We start from the raw sequence: 22454 nt of genomic DNA, 5'->3' as shown, positions 1-22454 counted from the left end.
GTCCTCAGACTTAAAACTGCAGTAGCAGTAACTGCAGCAAAATACCGAAAAAGCACATCTGTTACTATTTGGCTGCGTAAGACATTTAGAAACCTCCAGAAACCACTAAGTTTGAGAAGCGTTACAGAAGAATTCCCTGGAAGGGCTGTACTCAAGACCTGAAGTGTTGCTGTTTGTGCAGAATTTCAGCGCTAATTTGAACTGAAGATTCACCCCGGTAGACATTAAAATGCGGCTCAAAATGCTGGCAGCAGTCAGTTCTTTTTGCACGTCTCATCGTTCTCTCTGCACATCCAAACACTTACTTCAGTTCAGACTGAGCTGTCTGCATGACTGCTGCCAACCCCTTTAATGTGGGGGTTTCACAAAGACTCAAAAAAGAATTTTTCTCCCCCTAGATAAAGCAGAAGTCTTTCTTGTTACCAAGTCCATGTGCATTTGCAAGGGAGGTGTTACATGAATCTCAAAAATAACATTCACCTGAGTTTGCTCCTCAGGAAGGAGATCATATATAGCTTCATGCATCTTTGCCATTTGCTTGCAGATATTCCTGAAGCATGTGGAAGGAACAGGAGCTTTCACTTCATACTGGAAATAAAAACACCACTGGTTACTCTTTACCACTTAAAACAGTTTATATAGAAGAGTTTCCAACAGCCATCTAAAGCCCTGCGTTACTAATGACGTCATGAACCAAGGTTCATTTAGTGTATCACAAATTAAAGTAGCTGGGGTTGTCTGATTCAGCCAAGGACTCGCATCATACAATCTTTTAGCACTTCTTGCTTTATAAGAAATCTCAAAGCAGTATGAAATCTGAGGATTTCCCAATTTCATCTATTCATCTTTGTTAGTTTGAATCACTTTTCTTTGCTCATTACTTTTTGTTGGTTTCCACCACCAGATGCAGGTGAAATTACAGATACAGGGAGAATAATCACTATGCCAGCTACACTGATGCATGCCATGTGGCCTGTGAGCTGGCCCTCTCCCTCAGATCTGTACGAGTCAGTGACAGACTAGCAATTCTACCTCAAGTACTTCACGAGAGAAAACTACTTCTCTAAGATCATATACATCCAAGTTTCTGAAGAAACAAGGAAAGTAAAACATAAAGAAATGGAAGCTCCTGGCCATAAAAAGAAAAAAACAAACAAACCAACACCAAAAAAAACCCAAACAAAAAAAACCCCCCACAAAAACGTTGCAGAAACACGTTGGAAAACAAAGTAGAAAATGTTCCTTCTCCCAGTGACTGAAACCCAAGAAATAAGACACTGGACACCACCAGACGGCAAGAGATTTGCTACAAAGAGAAGAAAATTCTTAGGTCCTCAGCCTGGATAGGGAAGATCTGAATGTGATTTCAGAAGCACTTTGAAAAACTGTCCCAGGAACAGGGAAGCCAGCCCTTCAGTTCCTGGCGGAGAGGCTGTGCTAGCACAGGCCTGGATTAATCACTGGTAGGTTGCCTTTGGTAAGGTGATACCTCCCCTCAGAGCCTCACAAAATTCACTGGAAGAGCTGAATTGTTGTAACTAAATTATTTACAAACACATTTGGAGGCTCTCTCTCATGCTAGCCTGAACTGTGAGAGAACAAAGCCTGCCTGTGAGAGAAAAAAAGAAATGGGGAGTTTTGAGAAAGTCTTTACGGAAAAGCAAAACTGATGACCTAATTTTGACAGGAGAAATAGCAGAAAAATAGAGCTTACTGCTCCAGGAGCTCTGTTCCCTGTGTGGGACAACTGCACAGCGTACAGGATTGTGCCTCAAGACATAAGTGTTAGGCAACAAATGATTAACAATTTACCAGTATGTTGTAAAGCCAAAGGGAACTGTCAAGCTGCAGCAACGGCTCTTGTGTGACCACAGACAAATCAGACTCTTCATCGTGATGGGGGAAGAGCAGCAGCACCAGAAAGAAACATGAGTTCCAGCCCTGCAAGGTGCTGGCCATTTTTATCTCCAGTGAAGGTCAACAGCACGTAAACCACGAGGGATCAGTCAAAAATTTACTGCTCTTCTGTCCAAACAGTCACAAGACAGCAAGCTCCCAGAGAAGCTAAGAACTTGCACCAGATTTTTTCCATGAACACCTACCCCTTTTTAAAAACCTACGCCTTTTTCACGTATTAATTATAGCTGTTAAATACCACTGTTCCTGTTTTACCTCCCTGCCAAAGTTAATAGACAGATGCTGGGAACTGTCCGTGCTGTTGTGAAACGCCTCGCTGAGCGTACGGCTGCATCACGGTGGCACTGTGTGAAGACAGCTCCTGTTCCACCAAGCTCCCAGAGGGAAGCAGAGCCTAGAAACACAAGAGTAACTTGCTCTCGTTACCCAAGTGCCTGGTCAACGTCCCATCTACTGGACCAAACCGTCTGTCTCCTACAAAGCACGTTTCTAGATCATGCAGTGTTTGTTTCTAAAGCACGCTGGCCACGCACTGCTATGAAATTTGCCTGTGTACTCATTCAGATTTACACACTTTAATAGCAGGTGACCACTGAAATATTTGGACTCTCACAAAACTACACCAAAGAACACACTGACATGGCTGCACTGACATGCCCATTTGCAAATTTCCTGTTTTTATGTTCTTCACAGTCTTTGGTGCCATGATTTCATTTTCCGGAGCAAGATGAGCCAAATTGTGAGGTATCTTAGAAATAGAGGGAAATAACACATGGTCTCCTTTTCTCCTGTACTCTGTGGGCTGCCTCCACGTGAGCCTGGCACTCTCAACTCAAGCCTTTAAGAGCTCTAAAAGATGGGAATATTCTCAGCTTTTATCTTGTGCCACCTCAAGGGGAGAACGGGCTGTAAAGATGGAAGGACAGTAAGGGCTGAATACTTACTACTTACCATCAGGAACATAAACTGTGTTACTGATTTGCTGTGGGCTAACTTGTTTGGTATCAATAATCTAAATTCTTGCATTTGTCTTTTATTTTCAAGAGATAAAGAGGTTAAGTGACTAAAAAGCCATGTTACTTCATAGAACAGGTATTTTTGTGTGTGGGAAAAAAAAACAGAAAAGCAGTAGACCACTATTTGGATCTTTAGGAAGGGGCATAAACGTGTTTTGAAAAGCGTAAACACATCAGGGGGCAGGGAATCCCAATTTAAATGCTTTGGGTTTTTTTCCTCCCTAAGTTTAGGTAACACTATTTATTTGATAGCCCAAAGAAACAGATGGCCCAAAGAAAAAAAGCACTACATAAAATAAATTATAAAATAACAGAAACAGCAAGGAACAGAGAAATGCTGTGTGTTTCAGCTGCCTCATTGCAGCCCACATCAGCCTGTCCCTAGCTGTGCTCCACCAGGGAGATGCTGTGCTTCTCATGAGCTCCCACAAGGAAGAGGCTGGCCCAGGCCAATCAATCAAATCTGACACAGAAGAATTAGTTTCTCTCATGGAATAGATTTTATTAAAAAAAAAAAAAAAAAAGGAGCCTAAGATCCAAAGCAAAACATTAAGCTTTAAAAGCTCATGTGCTTTATCTATCAGATTTGTGGGCCCAGGAGGTCCCATCTTGGGGCACTGTCAGTGTATTCCACCTTGAGGTGAATCGGAGGGCATGGATTCAGCCCAGGACCAACTCTTCCACTGATAAGCATTCAAAACCAAAAAAACACAAAGAGCACTTCATGGGACAGCTATTAACGCTGCACAGCTAAGCAGCAGGAACTGCTAAGCACAGACCTCTAATCTCCAAGCCTGCAGCCCAATAAATGGGCTGGTCCTTCCCCTCAAAAAACTCTTCCTCCTCAGCAATTTTTTGCTGTTTCCTCAGCTGCAGGAAATTACACGCTCACCAGTTCCAAAGAGGCATGGTTGGGAAGAGCAGGAAATGGGGACTGGCTCAGCCCGATTGCAGACAAGAGCTGTCAGTAGATAAAACTGCTTAGGGTAGGAGAGCACTTCAGTTTCTAAACCCCAGAGCATCTGTGCCAGACAAAGCATTTCTGTTACTGCTGAAGGAGTAAACATGCAATTTTTAAATTTTTTTTTTTTTTTGGGGTGGGGGGGGGTGGCAGGGGGTGAAGACGAATGACACCCAGGTGGCAAAAGTTAAGACAAAACACATTCACAAGTACAGCAACAGACCTTTGTGTTCATACAGTTTAGAGAAGTTCAAACAATTCCTGATTAGGAAAGTTTAAGACTCCATTTGAAATATCTAGACTGTATACAATGAGACCTCCAATTGCAATTTAGAGAATGTATAATTATTTCCATAAATCATTACCTTGGATAATAGTTTATCAAATAAGCTATCCATTATGGCAACGAGCTTTGCTGAAATTTCAGCTATGTGGTCGTGATAATCCTGTAATGGAAGAAAGCAGGGTTTATTTACTGTCTAACAGCATTCATATTCTTCAGAGCACGGTTGAAAAGCAGAACTTTGTGTTTAATTAGGAAATGCCAAAAGAATTACCTTCGTAATGTGGTCAAAATGCCTGAGCATGCTAAACTGCTTTGGCTGCAGTCGAGCTTCAAAATGAGCCCTGATAATAGGAATGTAGTGTACGATTAGCTGTAGGCAACGTGAAGAAAGGGCTGTAAATCCAGAAGTGAGAGAGGGAAAGAAAAATAACTGAATTATTACACAGGAAGAGTCATTTTGTATAGACTGTATCTCCTTTAACATAAATAACAGATCTGACACAATTTAACATGCTGCTTTTTTGTTTTTGTTTGTTTGGGGGTTTTTTTGGTTTTTTGTTTTTTTTTTTTTTTTTAAAAAAGGTAAGCATTTGTTTCCACTGGGAAACCCCACCCAGTGAAGATGCCAGACTAGTACCTGGCTATTCAACCCAGCTTCTGCAAGATACGGGTTAAGAGACTAATTTTACAAGGGGCTTTAAGTGTCTACTTGACATTTTGAGCCCTGAGCACACGCAGACATCAGAGAGATCTCAAAAGACCTGACTCATCAGCTACCCAACCTCAACAGCCACATTCTCAAGGCATCAATATTTCTTCTGCAGGAGGTGTACATAAACACCCTGCCCTGCCAGTGCTGAGCTGCCCAGAGCCTGCGCCTGCCCGTGGTGCTGCCAGGATTCCCAAAACTAAGCTTCTCCTGTGTCCAGCAGGGCCTGAGCTGGCAGCAGGACACACAGGGGTGCCAGCGTGGTCACCACACTGGCCAAGCCTTCTGGAGCAAAGACCTGACCTAGATTTTCTCTGCTCGCTTGCGTCTGCTTCAACGCTATGGGCCATGGCCCCTTCGGGGGAAGACTCTCAGCCCTTAACTCAAGCTATTCCCTTTTAAAAAGAGAAGGGCAGACAGGACACCCCAAAACACAGGAACTGCAAGTTAAACAGCTGCTTCGACCCATCAATCAAAGGCTCTTAATTTCAGGAGATAAGTTTAAAACTGGGGGTCTCAAGTAGCACATCAGACTTTTCTGTAGCATGGAACTGGGCACCTAGTTCTCCCCAGCATTTCAGAGCAGCTGAAGCAGTCCAGACAGGTAACTTGGGGCTGGCAACTTCAGCTAAATAGCTGCACACTAAAAATGAGAAACTCTAAAGCCCAAACCATAGTTCGGATTCAGCATGCAGACACAGAGCCTTAAGTTACCTGACTGTGCCAGTACATTCAGCCACATAAAGACTAACTATTCTGCTCAGAGCCACCCACAGAAATTCATTCGCGCATTACTGACACACGGTTATAACCCACAGGAGCTGTATATGGACACGGTGTTACAGAATACAGCACCACGGGGCAGATAGGACAGTACAGCTCAGCGAAATGCACGGGCAGACAGGGGTTTGGCTGCATTCCTCTACCTACGTAACCCCTGTCTCAAGATCTGAACACTAAGCACCTCCCAAGCATGCCAAAGTCACCACTGAAAAAGTAATTACACCTTCCTGCAGTCAAAACATTTTCATGGAAAACTTGCTAGCCTGTATATTTGTTCTCAGGTTTCCTTCATGTAACATAGTGAAGCTTTACATTTAAACTGATCCAGCAGACAGCAAAGGAATTGGATGAATTTTAGGGCTTCATCAGCCAATTCACTAGCTTTTATACCTGTTTTACCCCCTAAGCAGCAAGGTTTTATCACCCTGTGTTCCATGCACAGCAACCACAACACAACCATAGGTTATCATAAATGTTTAGCATTTTTTTGTGTTTTTTTTTTTTTTTTTAACAGGTAGGAGAACAAGTTTTGACATTTTAAATATAGAAATCCATACCTAGGTTTTTTGTAGTGATTGTTTTCAAACCAACAACTTGTAATGCACCAGCTCCAAGCACTAGTTGGCAACTTCTAGAGTTGAAATACTGTGAGAAAGAAAAAGATAGACAAAATGCATGCTGACTCTTCAACAACTATGCATAACCACAGTTTAGAAATACCATCAATAGAATTTTGCAAGATGAAATAGATTATTATGAAGCCCAGTGCCAAGAGTTTCACATACTTCTTACTACAGAGAAGTCCATGGCTGTTTTAGGCTTTTGTAAGACAAAAGGAATTTTTCACCACTGTCAGTAGTCACTGGCCCATAATATTTTTTGATTCAACTTACGCTAAAGCACTCAAGGCAGCATTTCAGCAAAGGGAAGTAGAAATACTACTATTAAAAACACAGCTACTCAATGATTTCAATTCAGGGACTAATTTCTGCTTCTCTCTGAGACCTTTTGGTGAGGCTTGTCTGTGAAAGCAAAGCCACAAGTCAGACTTGCTGCAGACTAGCTATGTTCAGCCTTAACTCTGAAAGCTGTACATAAGGACAGCTTTGTACTATAAATCTGTAAAATGTACTTCTCAAACCAGGACCTTGAATGTAGTGAAAGATAAGGATCTCATTAGTTTTGCTAAGTAGAGTAGACAAGTGTAATACCAGAATGGAAAATATCAAAATAACAAGTTTCTGCTCTGGGTCTAGGCCTTCCTCACTGCTGACGTTAAAGAAAACTTGAAACTCACTGCTGCTGAGATGACTGAATCTGTGTTTATAACAATATAAAATACTGAGATTAAGAAATGATACATAGAAGACGTTAAGCCACACCAAAACCTAATTCTGTAAGAATTCCAACTATAGTGGAGGACTCATGACTTGATCTTGCTGACTTAGTTCCAAGAGAAAAAAAATTACTAAGTGCATGCAGGCCAGCAAAGTCTCTGGACAGTAAGACAGTTCCTGTTAGCATATTCTGTCTTATTTTGGAATGCTGCTCCATCACGCAACTTTGAGACACCAGGTATTCTAAACTGGCTTGAGTGATGCAATAGAGATGGAGAAGCTGTTGCTGTTGTCCCTGATTTTTGCACTGAATGGAGAGCATAAGTCCCAGTGCTCACGTTTAACAGAACTGCCCTGTTGACATGGGTGGAAATTGGGAGGCAAAACCTCCAGAGCGCTGACACCTACTTATGCACCTGAAGAAAGATTCACAAGGAATTGCGACAAGGTGGCCCTGCAGCTTGTGTCTGCAACACAGAGAATTTCCCTCACACAGAGCTCTCTTTCTGGGGGGCCAGAAACCTGCTTCACAGGCCTTGCTTCGTGATAATGCAAGAACAAACCCAAAATTTTAACCCTCCGTGAGTAAAAACAGGAAACAATTTTTCTGGCTGTTGCCTGGAGTCAGTCACAAAACTCAGGACTGCAGAGGATACATCGTGAACCCCACACATCCACCTTGGGCTGCCAGAGTGGTGTATTTGGGGCTAGAAAAGAAACACAGCCCTAGTGCCACAATTAAACCTGAGCTATGTACAGCACCTGACCTGAGAGGGACATAAACTACTCTGCCCTCCGACAGAAGTCAGGGTCTGAAACTGCCTGACATTAACTACATCTCCTCCTGAAAAGCAAGACCTTTTCTTATGCCTCCTGGTGGTCTTTAGAAGTAGATCCACTGAGCTAAAGACACATCCTACACAGCCTATCCTCTGAGGTATTTAGCTCCAGTTAGCACCAACTCATTGACTGCGTGGCAGACCATTAAAAACATGCTCTACAAAGAACGATAGACACTTGTACTCTCCCCCTGCCTTTCGTGGATAGTACTCAGTTACTGGTCAGTCTGTTCCAGACAAAGCAACGAGACAGCAGCATGACTGAAACATCAAAAGAGCAATACCCCCTCCTTGTGACTGCTTGGAGGAAAGCATTTCTGTGTTCCAGCACCATGGCTGCAAGCCTTCTCTTTCCTGTAATTATGATGGGGTTTTGTCCATACACAGGTGTCATTTCACTCTGGTTGCAGCCACAGTTCAAAGCAACCTCGAATTTCATTACCTGGGAACACTTTGCAGTTTCTATCACAATAAAGACCATCTCTTGCTACCTTCTGAGCTTGCTAGCTCTGACAGTTGTCAAACAAAAAGCATAGTGACATGCAACGACACCTCGAGTGGCTCCTATTTTGTTCAAATGATCTTTTGTTTTTGCTAGCTGTTCTTGTCTTCTCTCCAATTAATGGCACCTTGCTGCCAGAAGGAAATACAATAATTAAACTGCACATAATGTTTGAATACAAAGGAATAAACCACAGATGACATAGGGCTAGAATAAGATACAGTAGGGAGAGAGAAGTAACACAGAGAGATGCAAGTCTGGCCAAGTTTGAGGCAGCTGCTGCTGTTCTGTCTGCCTGTGAAAAGGTGCTGCAAGACCTGAATGAAACAGCAGCTGGAGAATGAGAGGTGAAGAGGGGCATCCCAGGCCCAGACTGAATGATTTGCCTTGGACAGTGCTTTCAAAGGGCAAGGTCTGTGGATGAATCTGAATGATGACTGCAGGGAAGAACGTTCCTGCATCTGGTTATTCAGATAACAACTACCAACAGGAAGGTTACTTAAAGGTCCATCTCCTGGGGTATGTTTCCCCTTCCCTGTCCCCCACTTTATGTAAAATATTTTTGAAGAGTATAAAATTACTTTTGGTGAGTAGAACCTGTTCATCTTTTATTGATTATGCTTATGCTCAGAACTCTAATATGTGACATAACCTTTGTGAGCAAAGACACAAGTGAAAACCTTGAAATAAATTAACTGCTAGGCTTTAGAGCCTACATATATATATACACACACACACACACACAGAGTTTTAAGATACATTCATGTGCCCCTTTTATTATTGTTTACTTATATTACCTTGAAGTATCTGTGCTTTACCAGCTTTCCTCTTCTCTAGTGAGAAATAAATGACAAAAAAGTCCTGGTCTTTCATCACCTTTACATTTTACAACAGAAGCTTCATCCCATACTATTTTTCATGCTTCTACTGCCTATACCTCTACTCACTTATAAAAACCAAGGGACTTGTTTCCTTCCTTAATATAGATAGATGTCTGTGGCATCTGGGATCAAATTGCTTTTTCTTCAGCCGCATTAATTCCACACCCAGCCTGAAGGCCAGGCTGCTACGACAAACACTTATTAGATGGGATTTCCAATATTACAGGTGAACAAGAGGAAAGACAGCATTCCTGAAGTTAATTCACACAACAAATTGCATCTTTAATACCCTTAGGTTAAAAGGCTACCTTATGTCACAGTAACAAATGCAATAATTTTGAGACAATTTATATAATTTATAGGAAATCATAAAAACACGTGAAGCATTACAGAGAGCAAGACATGTTCTCTGCCCTGAATACCCCTGATTAGCACAGCTGGTACATTTGGAGTCATACCTTCAGTAAATCAGACAGGCGGGTAAGCATGTCAGTCGTGATGGAAGGAATGTTATCCACACACTGGCAGTACTCAAGGATTATTCTTATTAACAGCAATACTGTCCTACAAGAGAGGAAACAGCCAAATATGTCATCTCAGTGCACAGATGATGTTGAAAAATCAAACAAAGGCCAGTCATGTTGATAGAAAGCTACCTAATGCTAGAGATTGTACCATTAAATAAACCCACTAACTGATCTGAAGTAGAACATAAAAGAATATATACATAAAGATGGTTAGAAAGAAAGTCCATTCCACAGGGTGGCATGTGGAAAAAGTACTTAACATATGAGAGATAATCTCTAAGGTTCATTGGTATAACTTTTTAATCTCCAGAAAAAGCTACTGTGGACTAAAGTCTCCACACAGATATTGGCAGGGGACAAAGAAATCCAAAGCTCCTTTCTTATACTACTGTATAATCCTGGCCAACTTTGAGTAAGTACAAAAATCCACAGAATGTAGACTGCAACCACCACTGAAAAGGATGTAATAAATGCTAACGAATCTTAAACCAGAGAAGGCAGCTGTGAAGAAACAGCACCAAATATTCAAAGATGCTCAACACCTGTAATTTCCCCTGAATTCAGCAGGCACTGGAGAATTCAGGAGCTACTGGATGGAATTAAGAAGGCTCCACAAAGAGCAGGTGTGCTTCTTTGAATTCAAATACACAGAAGGCAGGAAAACTAAGGCGAGATCCAGTGTTCAGACTAGATATTCTAACATTTCAAAAAGTTAGATCTCTTTCTTCCTTTAGGCAGTAGAGTTCAGAAAGATGATGAACAATCAACTGAAAATAAACACCTGGAAAATTCTGGGGGGACATCTAGGCTTTTTTTTCATAAATGCATTTTATTTGATTAAATACAATAAAACTGTATGTAGAAGTGTGTAGAACTGAAACAAATATTTGCACCAACATGAAGCTGACAATTGCTTCACAGAGCTAAACATAGTAAGTTTAAAATGAGCAGTGATGGATTATCAAACACATCATCTATTAAGTATATTTTATCCTTTAAAGCATGTTCAGATGCTCTTGCTTGACCTGAAATGCTCTTCTGCAGTGACATCAGTTGGCTGGCACAGAAGTTCTGAGCCATCAGATTCTGTTTCTAATTGAACAGCGATGCATCATCACGAAGCAACTCATAAAATGACAGCTGGTCAAAGACATTATGGAAATCGGAACTTTTAAGTTTGGGGTAAATTGATGTTAGGACTCTGGGGAGTGAGATCTTCCAAGTTTTACTCCCTCCTCAAAAATACTCTCATGCATATTTAATGATTAAGCCTCACAGTCTTTGGAAGCACAGCATGCTTTTAAATGAAAGAAGTATGTGAGTATCATACATTTTAAAAATGTCTTTGATATAACCAGCTTTAAGAAACTACTTTCCAACCCAGAGCAATCAGGATGCCAAGAAAGCTGCAAGCGTATGCAGCTTCTAAGATAGCCCACATCCGATTTCTTATTCTGAATAAGATAAGCAATCATCCCATAGTAGACTCATGTATTTTGGGGTTCAGCCTGGAGAAGACAAGGCTCTGGGGAGACCTTACTGTGGCCTTCCAGTACTTAAAAGGGGCTCATAAAAAAGATGGGAACAGACTTTTTATCAGGGCCTGTTGTGATAGGGCAAGGAATAATGGTTTTAAACTAAAGGAGAGTAGATTTAAGGACGAAATTTTTTACCATGAGAGTGATGAAACACTGGAGCAGGATGCCCAGAGAGGTGGTAGATGCCTCATCCCTGGAATCATTCAAGGCCAGTTTGGATGGGGCTCCGAGCAACCTGATCTAGTTGAAGATGTCCCTGCTCATTGCAGGGGGGTTGGACTAGATGACCTGTAAAGGTCCCTTCCAACCCAAACCATTCTATGATTCTACGATTTTGCCAGAGATAACCTGTAGTGCAAGAAGTAACAACAGTGTGCTATGGAAGACAAACCTGTATTTTCAGGTGTTTTCATGATATAATTGGAAAAAAACCCAAACATACTCAAATGAAACCATAAATTTCAGCCTAGTCATTCAGAGAAGAGCATTTTAATGTACAGAAGTGCTTGCAATGTTTTATAACTGTTTGGGAACTAAAGAAACTAGTCTGTGGAAGAAGAGGCTTTTTTTATTTAAAGAAGATTGCTAAAGTTGTTAGTATTCACAGTTCTATGCAAAAGTTCTTGCTAAATAACCCACTGCTAAGAGAAAAAGAGTGCATCTTACCCAACTGTTGCATATTTTTGTCCTTCAACAATAAGGAATTCAGCTGGCTTTCTTTCTTCAGTAGCTAGACATTTTAGCAAGAAAGTAAAAGGGATGAGTTGAACTAAAACCAAGTACAAACAATTCTAGTTGCTAAAAATTTAGCGTGCACTTACTAAGGCTTGAAAAAAAACATAATCAATTTTTGAAGCACTGCTCTCTTTTACAATATTTGTTACATAGTTTGTTGCCCATCATAATTATTATGATTTGTAAAGTTACTTTATTATCTGCTGGGATTTTAGAGCAAAAATCTCCAGAGTTCCACAGTCATTATGGACTTTAAAAACTTCAAATACAACAGGTTACAAACAGAAGAAAAGCAGAAAAAGTCACTAGGTTTTCTACTATTCATTCTCAAATGATTTGCTGGGTGTATTAATTTTTAATCTTCAAACCAGTATAGTTTGGGTATATCAATATTTAATCTTCTTCCTCAGGCTTCATACTAGAAGCTCTTACTGATGCAGTTTTTCATGCTAAATTTGATGCCACCAGTTTCCCATCTTCTTAAAGGAAGCTGCAAGAGCTTATTTTAAGAGCAATGGTCAATGAGTATATTTTGGTATCATGTTCCATAATTGCAGTGATCATTGCCCAACATGCTCTCTGTATCTGCTATATTCCTTTGGGGGGAGGGGATTGTTGTTTCTCCACCATGACAGTACTGTATTTTCTTCCTTCTCATCTCTCGCCATTTTCTTCCCCTCTGTGTATGTTTTCTTCCTCTTCTAGCTGTTCACATTCACCACTGCAATATGGGATGAGTATCCTCACAAAGTAGGAACACATTATGCATTCCCATTGCGTACACAGAGAAATGGGACACAAGGAGAAAAAAGTGACTCGTCTGAGGTCAAATGAGGTTTCTGTAGGAAGGTAAATAATTGAATGCACCCGAGTTTTCACTGCCATGAGCAGTCACGTAGCATGAAGTAGCGGGAAGGAGCAAGCTTTGTTTAACACAAGGAGAGCTGAGCACACACACATGGTCCTCAGTCCCTTGCAACACTTCAGTGGTATGTTCTGGGGAAATTTGTGCAAAGAATGTAAGCCTCTACACTGGGAATACTTGTATAAAAATGTAGCTCCCTCCCTGTGCTAACACTTAAATGGGTTTTCAAAAAAAAAAAAAAAAGTCTTTTAAGGTCGGCACAAGAAGTTTCAACACTGGTAAAAGAAAAAAGAAAAAAAAAAGAAAAAAGAAAAAAGGTATCAACTTTCTTCTGATCCCCCCCAGAAGACAGCGAGCAAACGCAGATGATGAATGACAGCAGAATCGTCAGAATATGCCCATCAACATTCAAAAGCAGCATTTGCTGATAATAAATACAGTTAACAGTAGGACTGCAAGATACATACCTGCAGGTTTTTTTTCAGGGAGAGAGATTCTGCCATCTGACACTGAATCAACAAGATCCTGAAACTCAGCAGGAACTTCAGCTTGCTTCCAGCGCTCGTTGTCCAAAAGTAGACTAGTTATAAACACGAAAGAGAGGAGGCTGAGAAAATTAAACGTCTTGACGCTTCTCCTGCCTGTAATGCTGTGGAATCAAAACTACAGTAATTTATTAAAAAAAGAAGCCAGTGGCCCAAAATGTTATGTTAATTCACCTTCATTAGAAAGGTGTCCAACAATTGGCAGTAGCAAAACAGAGAAACACCATGCTGGCCTCAAGGTCTCACAATTTGTTCATTCTATCATAGAGAACAGAAGACTACCCTAGGCAACAAAGGTCCTTATGAGATCACTGCCACCAAAACAATGTGTAAATACCGGAACTTTAAGAGGTTTTGACGATGAGAGCAAAAAGACTTGATGTATATTACTGGAAAGACTGTTCCCCAAGTGGTTAAGAGTTTTCTTAATTGTTTTTGTTGAACGTTTTTTGGTTCAGGGTTGGGTTTTGGGTTATTTAGTTTGGATTTGGTTTTGTTTGCTTGGGGGGTTTTTTGGTTGTGTTTTCTTGCTTTGCTTTTTTTTAATAACAGTTCGAAGTGAATTATCCTAAAGTTACTTAACCCCCAAGACAGAGCAATTCTGCCCTTCAATGTCAGTCTTGAGTACTTTCTGTAGCTACTACTGTCCTTATTTAGATAACTGTAGAACAATATAGTTTGAAGAAATTAAGTTATGAAAACAGTAAAGTCTAAACCAATTGAAAGTAATTTTAATACTGATTTTTCACCCCCTGCTCTTAAGTACAACTGGCTTACTAGTGTTCTAGGCAACAAAAGAATGTGTTTGCCTGGCATATGACTGATGAAATTACTCATGTAAGAACACAAAGATCTTCTACCCAGAGATACCTTAGTTTCGTCTTCCTCTCCTCATGAAATCTATTCACAAATCTATTGGCTTGACTCTGAAGTGCTCCTCGCAAGGACATACTTTTCCTGCCACAGATCTGCTCAGTATCTACGATAAAGCCTTCCATCAAGCGAGAAAGAGCAACAAATTCATTGGAATTCAGCTTCTCCAGGAAGCCATCCTAAATGCAAAGAAAACCACTGTAAGGAGACATAACACCACAAAAACTCACAGATGGAAAGAAATAACTAGTCAGCTCATCTGAGGGCTACCAGTATTTTAAGAGGTACATTATTTAACCCTACATGGGACAGAGAAGGCAGACTGCAGCACAAGCAGCTACCTTGTCATAGAAATGCATTCTCTGCATGCAGTTTCAAAGACAGCAAGTCAGAATACTAAAAAGTTAAAAAAAAGGAGCAGAAACCCACATTGTCCTACAATGACATGATATGTTAATGCTTGTGTGCTCTGGGCATTAACATCAAGTGCCTGTGGCAGCAGGAACAGTTACTTAATTGAGAATGACCTTTCAAAACTCTCACTCATTAAACCAGTAACTTGGGAGTAAATTCTCATTAAGGATGAGACACCAACAGCAGTCTGACCCAAGCTCCTTACCTTTGCTCTTGCCATGAGGAACTTGACTGAACGATCATGGCAGATATCAGAGGCATTGTAAAGTAACTCTTGAATATTGTTTGCCAGCCTGACCAGTTCCAGGTCAGTCAGCTTCATGTCATCACTGATCCTACAAATGACAGAACCAGTTGGTTGAACATCAATTTATAAAAAAACCCCGAAACCAGTATTTCTGCTCATAGGTTGAAGGAGGAAAGAGCGTTGCAGCAACTGTCAAATGCAGACAGTCAGTTAATCACCAAAGTCACTTTGTACAGATGGGATCTTCTAAGCTGCTGTCAATGTCATCTCAGTCCCTGCAACAAGGAAATGCATAACCGCACATCCCTTATTTTGTTTTAAATCCACATTCTAATTGCTATTAATGGTCTAAAAGAAAACATGATATAGCCATTACTAATATAATAAGTATTACTAACATTTACTGAGCTAAAATATACCCAGCTCCTGTAACTCAAGCATTGCAGGCGTACAGCAGATAAAACAGCATTTTTCTTCCAATGCAAGTGTAAGGCCTAAAATACATATTCTGCACTCCCCACCACCTTAATCTACAGGCTGTCATTCTAGTAGTTCTTAAGACTTCAGGCTCTTTAAGTTGGTACTTTTTAAAAAGCCTTCTGTGATTTGTCTACTGGTTTGAGGCTAGCCTGTAGCACAGCTCTGCCATTCATGTAATTAGTTAAGATAATAATCTTTTGGTCCAGTGTGGCTGCTCAAGGGACTGACAGTATGAGAAGAGAGAGAAAACCTGGGACACTACAGAGCAGCAACGGGACGCACATTGTTGTAACTGTGTAATTTTATAAGCCTCCTCCAAACACTGAGCAGAAGTGTAAAGAAAACCAGGAGAGGGATGAAGCAAATTCATTTTAGAACAGAGTTATGCAACCAGCCTCAGAAAGAACTTTATTTCTTGAGAGCTCTAGCTGGGGGGTATATTTTTAGCAAATGTGGCAAAGTGCTCCAGACTGATTTGGACCCAACCCCCTTCTCCTCCTCTGCTCCTCATTGTAACCCTGGACCTCTCTCCACATTACATTTTAATTCCAGCGTACAATGGATGTTTGGACATACAGAGGCCTGAATTTGTTTTATTCACAGAATGTTTATTTTAAATCCATCTCCTTCAGCCAGCATTGTGATTTGAGGGGGAAGGTCTCTATCAAAATTGACAGTTGCTTAAACACACAGTATAGACACCTGAGTACCAGTCAGTTAGAACGAGCCAGCCACTTGCTATCTTCCATCTTCCAGCGGGATAACAAGTGGTATTTCAATTTTGCTTCATAGAACTCTGCATCCAGACATGCTTTTGAAGTGGTTCATGTCCAAGTCCCACACACACTATGACTGATTCTTTTTAAAAGGTAGCTCTGACTTCCAGCCATAAATAAGATACGCATAAAAGGATGTCAGAAAGGTTACAACTCTGGAGTCTGGAGCACCACAGGGCAGCACTGCTGACGTTACCAAAGCACTGAGATGGAATTATTTAATCATGCCAGTCAAAGAGTTGACAATGAAAAGCAGATTTTTCTCTAGAATTTATCAAGGTGTATTCCATGAAGCCAGCTTAAAAAAAACCAGCAAAAATAGCCATAGGGAACATGGACAAGGAACAGAGATGCTTCTACCTGCTACAGGCATGACAAACAATCTGTCTTTTGTGTAGGCTAGACTTGCATCTCTCCTTTTCTCTACAGAAATGAGCTCTCCAACAGAACAGATGGAGAAGGGGACCTTTTCTGTAAGAAGTGTAATAACGAGTCTCCATACCACTCCACAGGGGTGAAAATAAAGCAAACAAACAAAACTAAGGAGAGCTGGGGACAGGGCAGTCTGACAGCAGTCTCTAAGGGTGATGGTGGAGAGCCACTGCACATCACTTACCTAGAAAAGCAGATTCCTTCAAAGTAGTTCTCGTACTGTATCATCAGAAACAACCACCTGCACCTAACACCTTGTTTCTGACACGTTGCAAAGTGGAGACAGGCACCGTATTTACTTACATCATCTCTACTCCCCCTGGAGTAACAGAAGACGATGTTTGCTCTTTGCTGGATGAGGAATCGGTAGTGCACTCTGGTTCAGATACCGAATCACTGCTACAGGGCTCACTGTTTGGGGAAGTGTTTCTTTGAGAGGTAGTGTCAGCTGCTACAGGCAGGAGGTCCCCTTCGCTGAACGCATCGCTTATAAACATGCCTTCATGGGTCAGGTAAGCTACTTCTATATCCACTGTACTGTCTTTAGCCGAGTTCTTTTGTAAGGTGTCCTCCAGGTCTCTGGTTTTTTGGTTCTTGTCTAGAACCAAGAAAACCACGCTACGGATAGTATTTAACGTTGCCTAGAATCAAATACAGTTTTTATTACAAAAAAAAAAAAAAAAAAAAAGCTTGTGCTAGAAAGAGATTTTCTTTTACCCACAAAATTAAACTAAATCCTGGCTTTATTTTCTATTGTCTAATTAACATTCAGAGGCAGACCCATCCGTCTGAGGGTAACCAGTATCAGATGATTCCGAGAATGGTGAAAGAAACCTCATTTGGAGCAATCTAACACATACAAAAGTTCTGTCCTAATCCCTAGCAGCCTGAAATGGATGTAATCATGCAACAAGAGGTATTATCTCCTTCCCACTGCTCTCTTTGTTAGCACTAATCATTTTTGCCCTGGATGCTGATATTCACATATCCTTCTTTCAATCAGAAGTTTGAACTCTATAAGCAAAACCAACACCTTCGGACTTCAAATGGAAAGTAACTTCATTCCATTTCATGTCTGAACTATGTGAAGCTCTTGGCAGATGAATGTCTTACCTTTATTCTCTTGAGGAAGATGGTAAACTTAGAAAAAATATTCTTCAGTAAATCAAACCACTGAGGAAAATTCATCATCCTCATCTGGTCTGCAAGCCTAAAAAAGAACAGTATTCAGTAAATCACAAATGTTTACTGGCCATGATGCCTACTGGCACATAAAGAAAAAAACCCCATGCTTTAAATGTAATTATAAATATAGGGAAAACTGTAGACTTATCTGGCAGAACGCCAGACATCACCTGAACAAATCATGATCAACAGAATGTATGCAAGTGGAATGGGGAAGGAGGTATATAAAAACAGATCATACTAAAAAAATTCAACCCTCACATTTACCATTTAGCTTTTTCCAGGGTGTAATGTTCTTTTTGCTGGGATAAGTATGTGTTGCCAACAAGCGAGGGGGGTTAATAACTTTTCCACAAATCATGTGGGAAAAGAAAAATTACAAAAATAATTAAATGAAAATATTTTGCTAGTGTTACAAAAGCCGTGTTATTATGCCCATTTTGTTGCATTGCAATGAGACCACTTCTGCTATTAAAGTGCAAGTCAGCTGTTTGTGGCAAAGGGCAGAAAAGTCATTGATAGAACAAAAGTTAAACCCTGTAATACACAGTTAGGACCCAACAGCAGAATAGTAAACACTGGAGAATGGTGACCAAATATCCAGTGTTTAAAAATGACCCTGTGCCCAGTCTTTTCCCAACCTGGGTATGAATCCCATGCAGACTCTGCCTCTCGCTTTGCTTTATCAGCTGGCCTGGCTTTAGTATCTTGGGGTAACCCTTTGCTGAGCTGAATGAATTGCAGAGCTACAGAAAAACAGAAGCTGGCAGGGGCCTCCGTAGCTGGCACCTCTGGAGGTGCCTTGTCCAAGCCCTGCTCAACATAGGTCCAACTAGACTGGGTTGATCCAGTCCCTGCCCAGTCAAGGCTTCTCTATGTCCCAGGACAGAGAACCCACAGCTTCTCTGGGCCCCCATTCCAGTGTTTGGTTATTCCCATAGGGAACACATTTTTCCTAAGATTCAACAGGCATTTCTCATCTCTCATCTTGTACCTGTTGCCCGTCATCCTTCCCCCTGCATACCTCAGAGGAGTCTGGCTCTGTTTACAGCTCTGCTATCACTCTCCCATGGAGTAGCTGTGGGCAATTCTCCCCTGAGATTTCCCCTCCCCAGGCTGGAGGGGGACCCAGCTCCCTTGGTTGCTTCTACGACGCTCCATGCTTCAGTCCCCAACAACCCAGAGACCTCTGCTGGATCTTAATGTCTTTCTTGTTCCTCAGCTTTCTGGCTACACTAACGTGGCCCAGGCTGTGGCTGCAAGGACACACTGCTGGTCCATGGCCAACCAGTTCTCCACCAGGGACCCCAGGTCCTGCCACGCAAAGCTGCTCTGAAGCCAGACAGCTCCTGCCTCTCCTCTTGCAAGGGGCTGCTCCTTCCCAGACACAGAACGTGGCATTTGCCTTTGTTGGGCTTTGTGAGGCTCCTGCTGGACCATTTCTTGGGTCCAAACTTGTCTGGTCTCCTCTCTGTATACCTCCTATTCTTGATCATGCAGGAAGTACTGAAACTACTGATAAATTTTAATGCCAAATCCCAGATTCTGACAATAGGGAATGTTTTCAAGTAGTTAAGAGATATACACTTGAATACAGTAGTTTATGCTTCATGCAGCGAGATTCACAGAATTTTAGTATTTATTTGAAAGGTAAGTTTAAGGTAACATTAGAATCTGAATGAGAAGGGGAATACACAGTATTCTTACATAGACAGACAGAACCAGGGGCTTAAGGTGAAAGAGAAGGATAATCCTTAGTTATAAGGAAATTTAAGCACAAATTAGAATGGTAAATTTATCTATGCTAAAAACCATCCATTTCCTATCCCCACCCACCACCAAAAAAAAAAAGATCTGGCTGTATACTTACTTAACAACCACTTCTGTATCTATTTCTTCTATCTGCGATACCGTATTAACCACACACTGTCAAATTTAAAGAGGAAAAAAAACCAAAAAAAGATCTTAGCTTCTTTCTAACTGCTGCCGAGTTTCAAAACATACACAATAATCCTCAAGTTACATAAGGAAAAGTAAAATAATAAAGACATTATTCATATCATTTAACAACTTGTTTCTCTAAAAACAAACAAAAAGCCCAAAAGAAACCCACAAAACCATCCCCCAAACATCTATTTGCAAAATACAGATGATCAGAATGTTCCCAACTGTGTACTAAGCTCTGGAGGGCACACTGTCTCCATCTCAAAGGGACCTGTTTTTCCGAGCATGGATGCTAAGCACCATTTCAAAAATGTCTCTCAGGTCAGATACTTTAAAAAGAGAAGCCATATTCTTCCCCTTTCCAAAGTGAAAGACTTTGGAAAACATTAGCTGACTTCCTTTTCAGCTTTAAATACAGGACTTGGGAACTAACAAGAAACAACACCAGGGAAGTGTGGAAGTGCACACCTATAGTCCTGTGCTTTCAACTGGTTAGGCAGACAGTTTCAACTGCTCTCCTAGCAGACACGGTATTTACTGTCTGTCTGTCCTCTTCACCTCTACGGCCTGCCTAGATTTCTGACATGTTCATTGCTATGCTGTGGCCTTCCCTCAAAGGACACTTGCTTTTCAACTGGTACGCAGAAAACTGGGCAGTTTCTTCAGGTCTCCAAAACCATCGATTTTCATTACAAACACAGCTATTATTTTACAGCAGTTTCACTATTCTCTTTTCACACTACTTGTAAGCCCTAGGTACAAACCAACCCCATTCAGGCCGAATTAGGAAGTTTCTCCCAAATGCCAAACAATAACCTGATCAAAGGAGTCAGTAGTTATGAATTCATCTTGCCTTTAAGTGAATATTTTCAATTCAAAATGGTGACTGAGGGCTGCCATCTCAAGCTACACAACTTTACCCGTGTTTTGAATGATGGTGGTCAGTACAGAAGCTTCTTAAAAACACCTTGCTCTTGAACAGTGTGTTCAGTGTTCACAAGCCTCAGCTCTTTCACCTGCCTGGCAATAAAGAGCTACTAAAGTACTGACCAAAAGAGTCCACCAATGCATTTGAACAGGAAGCACATTTGAGATATGGAAAGGAAACAGTTTCCTTTATTAAGGAAAAATATCCCTAAGAGTTGAGACAACAGATCACAATGCAAACGTGTTGCACAAACCACACAGAAATACTCTGATCCTGTCTATTTTCCCTATTCAATAGAAACTTACACTGGAAGTTGATTAAACTTCATCTATTACTGAGCAGAGGTGACACCTGAAATATTCAACATGAAGACAAATATTCCCAGCAGAATGGGAAAAGCACTTTATGACTGAGAATGAGCAGGAAAACAGGGAGCACTACCTGCCTATTATGTAACTAAACACAGAATTTGAAGGGGGAAAAAAAAGTCTCCTTATGACTGCTGATACAGGCAAATAAAAAGTCAATGGTGACTCACAGGCAGATGAACAGTTTTACCCTGATGTCACTCATTCGTGCCTTTTTTTTTTGTGTGTGTGTTAAGCCTTATACAAAGGCCCAGAGCAACTGCACACATCTGTATGCCCTTGTTTTTCCAGGCTTACAGTAATACAGCATGACTAGAAAGCAGTGTCCACTCACACCCTCTACTGATCTTTCAGGGCGCAGGGCAATGACCCAGCCCCGCATCCCACTGCTTTCAGGTGGAGAAAGAACAAGAAGCTGGGGCAGGAGTGCTTAACCTGATTTAAACCGGACTGGGGTCAAGTGAGAAAGGACTTGCATCATTGCTAAGTCCTTATAAGAAGAGGTGCTGCAGTCACACACATCACTGTCTGTCTTCTAATTCTACCACAGTATTTACTAGCAACATTGGCCTGTGTTATCTATACCCACCCTGCACAACCAGATTGACAGAACTGTGGTGCTGCAATGGGAAATGGATTGGGAGAGACAATCTGGCTTAAAACAAAAGGAATAATTAAAAAGGAAAACCCAAACTTTTAAAAGCTCTGTTCCCAACATGGTTCACAACACAGCTGTGAACAGTGGCCTGTACTGTGAGGGCAGGAAAGACTGTCTTCATCTGATGGAAAACCCACCACCTGACCATCTCCCAGCCTTTGAGGTACAAAACAGAGGTGGCTTATGTCAGAATGTGACCCTTGAAATAATCATCTATCTTCAGGGGAGAAAAACACCCCTTATACAATATTCTCAAATATGCATGCAAACAAACAAGATGAGTAAAATTAAAAGCACGCAACACACACTCAGTGTTCAGTCTAAGTTTCTGTTTGCAAACAAAAGCCATCATGTCCAAACTAGCCCATGCATTTTCCCCAAAAATCATCATCTGAACTTTGTTCACTTGTTGGTTTTAGCTGGTTTTATCTACAAAGATTTGTTGTGAAGACAGATACACTACCCTAGAACACAAATCACCACACCAATGTGGACAAGAACTCTTTTTATTTTTTTTTTTTTTTTTTTTAATAGGCAAGCACTTCTACCTTCCTCATTACTTCACCCTGTTCTCGGAAAAAGGCAAGGATGTTTTCCAACCTTTTATCACGTGCCTATGCTAGGTCTATGCTAACGTTCAGGCAAGCAGTTTTCTGTAGCATTTGTTGGAAATTCCATTGTTTCAACTAGCAATTTTTTTGATTCTCT

General features: G+C 41.0%; 1 protein-coding gene across 5 annotated transcripts in view; it reads right to left on the bottom strand.

Moving 5' to 3' along the window:
- Positions 1-22454, bottom strand: part of VPS54 (VPS54 subunit of GARP complex) — a 56863-nt gene that overhangs the window by 6009 nt on the left and 28400 nt on the right. For all 5 annotated transcript variants that reach the window (XR_012634962.1, XM_074924319.1, XM_074924398.1 and 2 more), the window contains 12 exons: positions 19719-19774; positions 17777-17873; positions 16967-17304; positions 14934-15063; positions 14312-14493; positions 13364-13476; positions 11963-12026; positions 9690-9795; positions 6230-6317; positions 4452-4573; positions 4260-4340; positions 481-588 (listed from right to left, as the gene is read on the bottom strand). Coding sequence is in view for 4 of the 5 variants with exons in the window: in XM_074924319.1 (XP_074780420.1) it covers positions 481-588; positions 4260-4340; positions 4452-4573; positions 6230-6317; positions 9690-9795; positions 11963-12026; positions 13364-13476; positions 14312-14493; positions 14934-15063; positions 16967-17304; positions 17777-17873; positions 19719-19774 (1485 nt within the window). In the remaining variant the exon portion in view is untranslated. The remainder of the gene's footprint in view (positions 1-480; positions 589-4259; positions 4341-4451; positions 4574-6229; positions 6318-9689; positions 9796-11962; positions 12027-13363; positions 13477-14311; positions 14494-14933; positions 15064-16966; positions 17305-17776; positions 17874-19718; positions 19775-22454) is intronic.

Source organism: Athene noctua, chromosome 1 (genome assembly GCF_965140245.1).
Source record: "Athene noctua chromosome 1, bAthNoc1.hap1.1, whole genome shotgun sequence".
Taxonomy (NCBI): Eukaryota; Metazoa; Chordata; class Aves; order Strigiformes; family Strigidae; genus Athene; species Athene noctua.
The sequence above is the reverse complement of the archived record's forward strand: the minus strand, read 5'-3'. Positions and strand labels throughout refer to the sequence as shown.